At 35.6% G+C, this 11,440-nt stretch overlaps 1 protein-coding gene across 5 annotated transcripts in view; it reads left to right on the top strand.

The window, feature by feature from the left end:
• LOC106749653 overlaps positions 1-11,440 on the top strand; it is a 31,089-nt gene extending 19,649 nt beyond the window's left edge. For 3 of the 5 annotated variants that reach the window (XM_014629318.1, XM_014629321.1, XM_014629319.1), the window contains exons 10-16: positions 105-149; positions 285-351; positions 1,061-1,228; positions 3,328-3,463; positions 4,032-4,139; positions 5,274-5,426; positions 6,937-11,440. In XM_014629318.1, coding sequence (XP_014484804.1) covers positions 105-149; positions 285-351; positions 1,061-1,228; positions 3,328-3,463; positions 4,032-4,139; positions 5,274-5,426; positions 6,937-6,994 — 735 coding nt within the window. In that variant the 3' untranslated portion in view covers positions 6,995-11,440. Of the gene's footprint in view, positions 1-104; positions 150-284; positions 352-1,060; positions 1,229-3,327; positions 3,464-4,031; positions 4,140-5,273; positions 5,427-6,158; positions 6,192-6,936 lie in introns of all 5 variants that reach the window. The other 2 variants (XM_014629320.1, XM_014629322.1) reach the window with 2 other exon arrangements.

The raw sequence follows: 11,440 nt of genomic DNA on the forward strand, positions 1-11,440 counted from the left end.
ATCTTCCCCCCCTCCCATTTTATACTTTAACACGAGCACGCGTTTCTTCTGTTTCATGAGAGAATTAACCGTGGTTGACTGCTGTGTACTTACTAATGTAACAGGTTGCTCTGACGGAGAACGGAAACTGGCAAGAGATATCGCCGGAGGTGAGTACACGAACACGCGGTCGCATTTTTTCTCTTACCATTGAAACGAAATCTCGTGACGAATTAAATTAAAAACCAGATGTCGTTTGTGCCATGTGGAAGATTCTTAAGTGCCGCCTTTTTCGTTTCTTCCAGCATGGAACGAAGGATGTCAGTGCTGCCTCGGGACCAGAAAGCACACCCAATTCCTCCAATTCGGAAGGTATGGCTCTCGTAGCTCATAAAAATTGAACCGTTGCCAATATCGCATGTCGAAGTAATTATTAATTATCAATTAAGATTGGTTTAAAATTAAGTTAATAAATTAATTAAGTTAATAAATAAATTAATTAATTAAGTTAATAAATAAATAAATTAATTAAGTTAATAAATAAATTAATTAATTAAGTTAATAAATTAATGATTTAATTGTCAACTCTCTTTCATTGTATTAACACATTAAGGGCAGGAGTCGTAGTACTACGATTTAGCTCGACTGCGGCTTAAAGGCGGGAGTCGTAATACAATTTAGCTCGACTGTACCTTAAAGTTTTTATGATCACACAAAATATCGCCCGCCGTTAATGTGTTAAGATGTGAAATTCTAATTGTTAAACCTCTTCATTATATCAAGATGTTGAATTTTAATTGTCAGATCCCTCTTCGTTGTTTTAAGAGATTAAATCTTAATTGTTAATCAACGATGAATATTGTGATAAAAGTATGATTATGCGTGTGAATTCACGTATGAGGCGTATACTTTTCAAATGTCACACACGCAACGACAGCTGCGTGAAAAAAAAAGCTGAACTACTCAGCCGGGTAGCTTGAATTATGACAAACGGCCATTTCATTTGCAAACACCCGAATATTTTCGCGCCGATATTGATTATGCAAGATCTGATAGACATCGTCTCGATATTCTTTCACAGAGAGAGGAAGGACGCGACGAAAACGGCGTGATTTCTTCGGTACTATCAAGAAGAGATTAAGCCGATCTAAGACGAGAAGTAAATCGGTGGGTCCCGAAGATGACATTAACCACGAGGACGCACATTCGAGATCCATTTCCGCCGATAGAGCCCGCGATCCTGGATCCGGTAAGATTTTCTGCGATATCAGTTTTTGCACTTTTCTTCTTTGTTATAAATTAATTGATGTTAACTGGCAACTGGTTCGCGTGTAATTTTTGTCATAAATAGCGAATTTTTAATACGTTGAATGCCGTGATGATGTCAACACTATGATACTACCATATTCGATTAAATTGGGCCGGATAAATCTTGTTTACTATCATTCAAAGTGCTACCACATATTAAAATTATCAATTATGCGAAAAATATCAAAAAATGAATAATCGAGAAATGAATGAAATCAGATCACCAGCATGATGTAGGTTAGATTAGGTTATGGCGCGATTCTAGGAAGGAAGCATACCTTCTGTGTATAGTTTTGCCTGAAACTTTTCTGGATCCATATTTAGTGCGGAATCCACGATACGCCTCAGTATAGTTTTTGTCTCTGCTGTAGAAGTAATCGGTAAGAAACACTCTTTCTTCGTTGTTAAGAGCAGTCATTCTGATACCGGCTTGATACATCAGCTTGGTACAACCGGCTTAAATGAAATTGACAGGCCTCAAGTACCGGAACCTAATCACCTAATAAGTAAATTGATAGTAGACTGCGTGCAGATTGGCAGTAAATTTAATCAGAATCCCACACCAAAACTATGATCATCTGTGTCCACATTCAGCTCGTGTTTTGACGACAGAGCCTGCTAACGAACAATGCGAGCAGATTGGCAGCAGAAACTGCGCAGAGTCTGCCCGCAGCAAGATATGCTCGGTTTTTGCCACCAATCTGTTGTCAGATCGCTATAGGCTTTGCTCGGTTTCTGTCACCAATCTGCTCGTATTGCCTGTCAACAGGCTCTGCTGCATCTCTGGCAGCAGTTTGGCAACATAATGTGATAGAACAGAACCTGTGTTAGATTTGTTGCCTTTCTGCCACCAAAAGTTTGTAGGAGGCTCTACTCCGAAATCGGTTTGCACAGGTTTGGCTATTTGGTAACATAAAAATTACTTTCGCGCAATATGAAACATGATTTAGAAATCTATACATGTCGTACATCCGATATATTATTGTGTCGACTGGGATGGCAGTCAACGTATTAATAATTGCGTTTAATATCTTCTCGAGGCCCAATCAATCAATCACGTTCCTTGTCAAACACGAGAAAAAGATCTACCGATCAGATCGTAAATTAATATCTTTAGACTTATCATCTTTCCCACGTACTGTACTCACTTGTGCACACTCTGTCTTGCTCGCATATGTGTTACTCTCACGGTACTCGATCTCGGTAAGTGTCCTCGCAAGGTAGAACGTAGTGCGAAAGCTTCGCTTCTGAGTGACAGATGCAACCAGTGCGAAAATATATTTGAAGAATTCTCGGCAATCTGTTTTACCGTAGTTTTTTTCTCACAAAATTTCTCATATTAAATTTTCCTCCGTCCCGTGAGATCCGCCGCTGTTTGAACATTGTTAACGGAATTTAATCTCTTTTAATTGTTGCTTAGAAAGTTACAGAAACAACATACAAACACATATACATTTATACAATAATGTAATGCTTTCTCAACATTTTTGGGGACAATAATAATTGTAAAAAATTAAATTCTGCTCTCAACGCCCAACAAGCGTCATGACCTGTTTATTTTTCTTTTGAATTTGAAAGTTTAGCAATAGGAGGTCACGAAGCGGTGCCCATCGATTTCAATAATATTGTTTGTGTGGATGAGCCTTAGTATGAATCTTTATTGAACGAAAGGAGAAAGCGCAACTCTCAAACATTTCGAGAAAATCGAAATTAAAGAATCATACCATCTCGCGACCTCCCCTTGTAAGAGCTTTCAATAATCATCAATCACTTTTACCAAGCATTTCGTATCTTTGATGAAGGTTGTGAATCATTGGTTATCTATCGAATTTATAAAATCGTAAATGAATATGTCTTCGCAATTTTTCATTAGGTATGGCGAATATAAATTAACAAACCTCATTTTTTATCTACATCTTACATCGAGTTAGAATCGAACGTATATTTAATTAATTCTCTCCATTTTTGCGCTTCATCTTTCTTTCTACTGCGTTTCTTCGTTTCTTGACGCATCTAATGCAAACCGATTCTACTTCGTAGTGCATTTGTCGGTGCCAGAACAATCGAGACGATCGAGTCTAAGTGAAGCTTCAGGTATCAGCGGTACCTCCACGAGGACGTACGTCAACGAAGCTTCCACTCTCGTCCTTGAGACTTTGGAGAACGGCATAAAGAAGTAAGTGATTCCGTACGTGAGTGATTCCACCTGTAACTTTCATATTCCGCATATTTGTTTTTGCTCGAAATATAGCGCGCCTTTATGCAGGATGTTTCAGAAATAAGTGACCAAATATTAAGAACAAATTCTATTTATCTTAACTCTACTGTTCCGTTTGAACCGAATTCATTGTTACTTTCCCGTTTTTATGTGTACATTTTTATGTGATTTTATGTGATTAGAGTGAGCGTTCTGGCTCATTTTATAATTGTTTTTTATAACTCATGAACTTTAATTTGAAAATAAGCTACGAAACAAAGTCACAGTGATGTTGATGCGAAGCACACTTCGCTATGGAAAGAAATCATCTCTAGCAATTTTTTTTTGTAACTTGAGCAAAAACGAAATGTTCTTGCTCAAATTGGTCATAAACGAAAAGTATTCGAAAAGAAGTTTCTGGACCTATGTTTATATGATTTCTTTTCATTCTTACAATGAATACAATGTGTTCTGAAAATGTGGCTACTTATTGTTGAAAGATTTTGTTTATTTACATGCAGATAAAACACATTCATTCCGATTTCAGACACTACCTCGTACCACTTTCCCTCGCGCAAAAGAGCAAATGGAGGAAAAAGGGCACAAAGCTGCACATATTCAACGATCACACGTTCATTGCCAAACATATGTCTGGGTGAGTTACAGCATTGTCCGCATGCGGAATAGAAATTGTCCAAATAATTCATCTAACCTTTAGAAGCATAGTGGGAAGTATATTTTCCAACTTTTTTCTTTCAAATTTTTATCAATAAACTTTTCATTGCTATTTTTGACTGTTCTTTTTTATTTTTCTAATATTTTAGGAGTTCGTGAATGTAAAATATCGTCGAAATACACATTTCGTTAATTGCAAAAAATGTTATAAATAACTAAATTATGAAAAATGCCCGTTTTTTCAGTGAAACAGTCAGACATTTTCCAGCGACTTTTACCAAATTTAGGTGTTAAAACTTACATATATTTGGGTATTTTGAGGTCACTCATTACGAATTTAATGTCAGAATTAAAAGATTTTCAAAATTAAAGATAGCGGTCAAATATGGCGGACTGAAATTGCAGCAAATCAAGCAATTCTCTTCAAATGTGGTATCCAGGGGGTTTTTGGGTCGCTGATTACGAATCTGATATTAGAATTAGATTTTCAAAATCCAAAATGGCGATTTAATATGGCGGACTGAAATTCCAGCGAGTCAAGCAAATCTCTTCAAATGTGATATATATAGAGGATTTTCGGGTTGCTGACTATGAAACTGGGGTCGAAATTGAAAAATTACAAAATTCGAAATGTTGAATATAAAATAGTAGACCAAACATGTAAAAATTCAGTGTTTATGGCTTTCAAAGCTTCCGAATATAAATTATGAAATACGATATTGCGAAAACGAACTAAAGGGATTGAAATGATATAATCTATATCATAGACGATAATCTGGCTTATACCAAATTTGAAGCAATCTGGTTGATTCGCTGCAATTTTGGTACTCCATATTAGATCCGCCATCTAAGATTTTAAAATCTTTCCAATTTTGACCTCACATTCGTGATCAGCAACCTCAAAAACCCCCAGGTATCAAATTTGATGAAAAATAAGCGGGAAGAAAAATGTGTGCTTCAAAGGGTTAAATAAAAGAAAAGATAAAGAACAACAGAAGCATTAAGCAATAAAAAAGTTATATATCCGCGTAATCGCACATCAATATCAGGAGAATACTGATAAAGTTAAGAAAGTTTGTGAGATCAATTTGAAATGATGCGTTTTCGTTTCAAGAGGAACGGTCTGTGAGGTGTGCAAGAGGACCCTCGCGCGAAGACTCGGCAAACAAGGCTACGAGTGTAGAGATTGTCAAATAAAATGTCACAAGCACTGTCATGTGAAAGTCGACATAACGTGCCCCACGTCTACTATTCAGAGCATCGAGCTGTAAGTATCCAGTGGAATGTCGACTGAATTCTTTAACTCCAATTTTTTTTTAATCTAACAAGGAAATCTACAATAGTATCTCCCTCTGATTTTAATAAACCTTGAATATGTTGTATGTCAAAATAAGAGACATATTTTTTTATAAAAGCTCACACGTTAGAGGGTAAAATATGCTGAAAAATTGGCTTTTACAATTTCTAAGTGCAGAAAAAGTGAGAGATAGAAAGACGTGTTTCAAATAAAAGTTTCATAATCATAAAGATGCTTTACATGACAATATTTGTATGTCCTATAAAAATGTTGATTTTAAAAATACGCCATATAATATTATTTTTTTAGAAATTTGAATCCTTTCAATGACCAAAATAAATATTACTTCACGCTAATTTTAATTATATGATATTAACGTTATATTCCAAAAAAATCGTTGTTTGAAAATTGGCTAAAAGTTTATCTAACGAAATATGTACTTCTTATTTTGACTTAATATATTCGAAACATATGAGATAAGCAAAAAGAAGACTATTGTGGATTCCTTTGCAAGTAGAATCTTCCAAGTTCTAATGAAAAGTCTCGTTTCCCGAGATTTTCGTCTCGTCTCAGGATCATCGTTAGAACTTGAAGTCGCGACACCCGAAATTAATTTATCACTATGTCCTTATATTTATCTCTATTCGAAGAGATGTGTTTGAACACTTCCTAATGTTATTTTTCTAATCCTTTTTGCGTAAGGTCCCTACTGCCAGTACTGAGCGAATAGGATAGGTAAGATCAGAACAGTGTTGTGAAATTTTGCTAGTGATGAATATTTTTTGCTAGTGTGATATATCGCTAGTGGTTAATCGCGCATGAGAAAATATCCCGGTAAATTATGATCGATATACGTCCATGCGATTTATGGCGTACATATACATATATATATATATATATATATAAATATACGTACACCGGGTGATTTGCTTACGAAAATACATTAATCCTCGTTTGCTCGCATTACTCATCCAAACTGTTTGCCCCATCTGCGCATTACCGAAATTGCCGATTATGTTTGGAGATATATATCGACGAAGCATGATAGAATATATATATATATATATATATATATATACTCGTCATGCGTGCGTGTGTATGACTGCTTATGTGCGTGCAATATTGGCATTTCATTCACGTTTCATTCGTAACTAATATCTAACCAATGTCGAGCCAATGTAACGTCAATGAAATGTGCTATTAAGGAACTTGAGTCGATTAGATCCGATGATGTCAATTCAATTATATTAAGAGTTTTTACTCCAATTATGCGTGGCACTGTTGACCAATTTTATTGATACAATGCAATTTTATCATAAATAGCATTTTTTTCCATTTTTGTAACATCGCAGATCGAGCTCGCAGAAATTAAGCCGGTATCGATTCTCGCTTTATCCTCTTTATTCACCTCCTACGACATTCAAATTTGCCGAAAGTACTGGAGGGAACTGTCTCACATGTTGATATTTATTATTTTTAGGACGTACATGAAGATTCCTCAGCTCGAACGAAAGCCTTCGACGCGTCGCCTCTGCTGACGATAACGATTATTGCATCGCGCGAAACTCGATACGCCATACGACTACTTATTTGCGACATCGGACGCTGCACGACAAATTGATAAGAACGATCGCAACGACACGATCTTTATTCGTGAAATAGATAGATAGATAGATAGAGAGAGAGAGAGAGAGAGAGAAAAAGAGAGAGAGAAAGAGAGAGAGAGAGAGAGAGAGAGAGAGAGAGAAAAGCATGTTTGATACGCTTCAGTTTCTTTTAAGCGCTCATCACGCTCATCACTTCGTCATTGGCCTACAAATTTCTTCCACTTACGAAACGAAGGGACATCTCTTGTTCACGCGCGAGAGGAATTTTTGCATTTTCACGAGCGCACAATTTCGATGTTCCAACGAAAGAAGCTCACAATACACGTGAGCATTGATGAGACCTTCGGGGCGTCACTTGGAAACACTCACCGTCGCACCGACGTCATTTCCTCATGATAAAGGTAGCGGATGTAGAGCGAAAGAGAAAAAAAGAAAAGAAAAAAAGAAATTTTCGTCGATCTTTCACAAAGAGTTATTGCGCCTTCCACTGAGTAGTAACGAATAAACTGAGATCGTAGTCGAAATAGCGAACACGCGTTGTCTTGCAAAATGAAGATCTCAAAATTCGGAGAATGTGTTACGAATTTCGGAAAGGTCTGACCTCAAAATCCGAATATCGAATAGATTTTCCGGAATGTAACTTTTTAGAAATGTTGATGATGTATAATTATCGCGAAAAGTTTTAACTATTTAAGTTAGCTAGCTAACTATTTGAGGCGCGCAATAGTGCCCATTAATGTCCGTCCCATAAGTGGCACGCGCGCATTCTTGCGTGCAGAAAGAACTTATCTGATTTCTTTGCTGAAAATGTATTACCCAAACTATAAAATCATTGATTTTATGTTTTCACGACATCAAGGAATACGAATTTTATGTCAAAATTATATAATTTCCAATCCCCGATATACTGTTTTCTGCTTAACCTTTAGAAACGCGATGGGAAGTATACTCCCAACTTTCTTTCTTTCAGATTTTTATTGATGAAATTTTCATTGCTATATTTGGAGTGTTTCCTTTTTTTTTTTTTCTAGTATCTTAGGGATAGGTGTCATCCCTATAATATTTCAGAATAGTTGTAATTTGTGAAATTGTGTGTCGGGTATTCGGATTTTGGGACTTTTTTTTGAAAAAAATTGTCTCATTTCACGAATTTTGATGCTTTTTTTCTCGAGACAGTGCAGACGTGCGCCATCGAAGTTTCGCGAAATGCGCTGTAACGCATCCATGGAAAGTTAGAAGAGGATATGTCCGCATAATTTTTATCATCGTCTAAGATTTCCTAATAATCGTGACGTAGCTCGCGTGACGTAGTCGTCGTCACCGTTAAAACAAAAGCACGACGGTTGCTCGCGTTACTGAGAAAAGTGATTTGTTTTCGTCGATCTCGAAGAAGATTGCGACGAATCGACTTCACTCGCTCTGCATGCTCGATTAAAGGAGCCAAAGACGCAACAGCGCAGACAGACACCGCCGAAATGGTTACTAAGAATAACGTGATCGATGACACTAACGATATATTAATAATGATAGAAAGCGTTAATTTCACACGACACAATTGTTACGATTGATTATAAATATTCAAGAGGTAATATTAGCTGTATGATAATATGACAACAGCGGAAAGTATATACATGAACGCACTAAAAAATCATCGCAGTCGAATTGTCGTAATCGTCGTTCATTTAAATTCTACGTTTTCGTTTGAAACACACACGCACACACATGTGAAAAAAACACCGTTGTATCAGAGTTGGGCGATACGATATCGATATATAGGGAAATAAGGATTTCTCCCCGCAGTGTGGAGGAAAACCTTATTTTCCCGAGGGCAAAACTTTATTCCCCTATGTATCGATATTGAATCGTTTCCAACTCTATGTTGTATCAATGGAAAACTTGTTAACGTGCCATAATCGGAATAAATTCCTTCCATTCGATAACAATATTGTGGAAACTAATATGATAAAAAAGATGTACTTTTGTTAAAATCATCATGTTAAATGTTTTATATTGAATTCTCAACATAACCGTTAATTTAATATCGTGAATGTGCTATTTGTAGATTTTGTAGATTTTGTACATTTGGGCGATACAATATTAATACAATATCGATACATAAGGAAATAAGAATTTCTCCCAGAAAAAAAGGATAAGGAAAAATAAGATTTTCCCCCGCAATTTGTGGAGGAAAATCTTATTTTTCTAGGAGAAAACCTTATTGCCCTTATGTATCGATACTGTATCGATATTTTATCGCTCAACTCTAACGCTAACATGATATTTTAGAATTATTTTTCTTCAGTAACAGTAGCTATCTGTTAATTTTTGACATATTATTTGTGTTACTTCTCAACATATTTCATCTTGTGTTAAATTAACGCAAAAATCTGAGCGAGCCTTTCGAGACACGTGAAATCTATTCAATTTAACGCAAAATTTTGAAAATTGTGAATACTCAAGTTATTTACACATTACGGGCCATTAATTTTTTAATTTTTCTCCCAAAATTGGGTGAAATTGGAAAATAGGCGAAAAGCTTAAAACGGACTTCAATTTTAATTAGTTAAAATACGTAAAAATATATACACGGTCTGTAATACGTTAATATGATTTATGATATATCAATTTAAATAATATTATTATTGAATCAAGATATACTCGAATTTTTACATTTATCGATAAAAAGATCAACTTTTGTTAAAATCAATCATCATGTAAAATGTTTTATATTGAATTCTCAACATAGCCGTATGTTAATTTAACATCGTGAATGTGCTATTTGTAGATTTGGGCGATACACTATTAATACAATATCGATACATAGGGAAATAAAGATTTCTTCCAGAAAATGGGTTTTCCCCCGCAATTTGTGGAGGAAAATCTTATTTTTCTAAGGGAAAACTTTATTTCCTTTATATATCGATACTGTATCGATACAGTATCACCCAACTCTAACGCTAACAAGTCATTTTAAAATTATTTTTGTTTACTTTTATCTTTCATTCTAATTACGGTACTGTTGACCGATGCTATTGATGCAACATTTCCTTTTCCCACGCGAACAACACATATATGCATACACACATGCGCCTTACATAACTGTGTACCTGTATAGTTTCGCTTGAAATACAAATGCGTCTAGTCACATGTTATCGAAAGACGACAAAAGGCTGTTTTACTTTCGTTATTGCGTCGTTATTGCGTATCGTTACTACGATATGACAGTTGCGTGAGACGATTCATACGAGAGCGCAAGGAATTCTATTGAAATCACCCACACACGCGCGTGCGCGTACGCACATATACATACACAAATACACACACAGTGGATGCACGGACGAATGGGAACGCTGAATATCGAGATATTCGGTGATATATATTATGATATTCGCGGCGCAGTTCGATTGATGATTTCGGAAATCTTTTTCGGCTTAAAGGAACTTCGTGTGAATCCACCAATGATGATGGTTCGTCTCTATGTATAATGATTATATAAAGAGGACAAAATTGTGAATGATTATTTATATAGCGAAATATGAATAATAATATATTTATATTTACGAGTCATGATATATATATATATATATATNTCGAAATACGAAGTGTTCGAAGGAAGTGCTACTCAGTGTATTTATGAGATTATCGAATACAATCGCGAAATGCGTCATTGTACTAATACGAAAAATAAAAAGAAAAAGACGCAAGAATGTAATTGCAAAAATGTATTCGCATCGACATACATGGGATATTTGAACGGCGTATGTAGTAGACTAGAGTTGAGCGAAACAGTACCATCGATACATAAATAAATAAAGATTTCTCCCAGAAAAATAAGGGTTTTCCCCGCAATTTGTGGAGGAAAACCTTATTTTTTGGAGGGAAAATCCTATTTCTCTTAGTATCGATACTGTATCAATACTGTATCGCTTAGCTCTATAGTAGACACGGCGTTATGTATGCCTTACTATTATAATTACAGTTACTAGAGTTTGACGATACTGTATCGATGTATAGGGAAATAGGGGTTTCTCCCAGAAAAATGGGGTTTCCCTCGCAATCTGTGGAGGAAAACCTTATTTTTATGGGGAAAACCTTATTTCCTATATCGATACTGTATCGATACTGTATTACCCAATAGAGTCGAGCGATACAGTATCGATACTGTATTGTCCAACTCTATCGCCCAACTCGAACAGTTACCCAGATAACAAGATAACGTCAAATGACGTCTTAATAACGTTTTAATCACGTCTTCAATGTCAGTAAGACGTCATGTGACGTCATCTTGTTAACTAGATATTTATGCGATTTTCGACCTTATACGAGTTTGAAAAATTCGGAATGACGATAAAAATCAAATAAATTTAATTTAAGTTA

Source organism: Dinoponera quadriceps, unplaced genomic scaffold (genome assembly GCF_001313825.1).
Source record: "Dinoponera quadriceps isolate SergipeBrazil2010 unplaced genomic scaffold, ASM131382v1 scaffold3773, whole genome shotgun sequence".
In the NCBI taxonomy this organism is placed as follows: domain Eukaryota; kingdom Metazoa; phylum Arthropoda; class Insecta; order Hymenoptera; family Formicidae; genus Dinoponera; species Dinoponera quadriceps.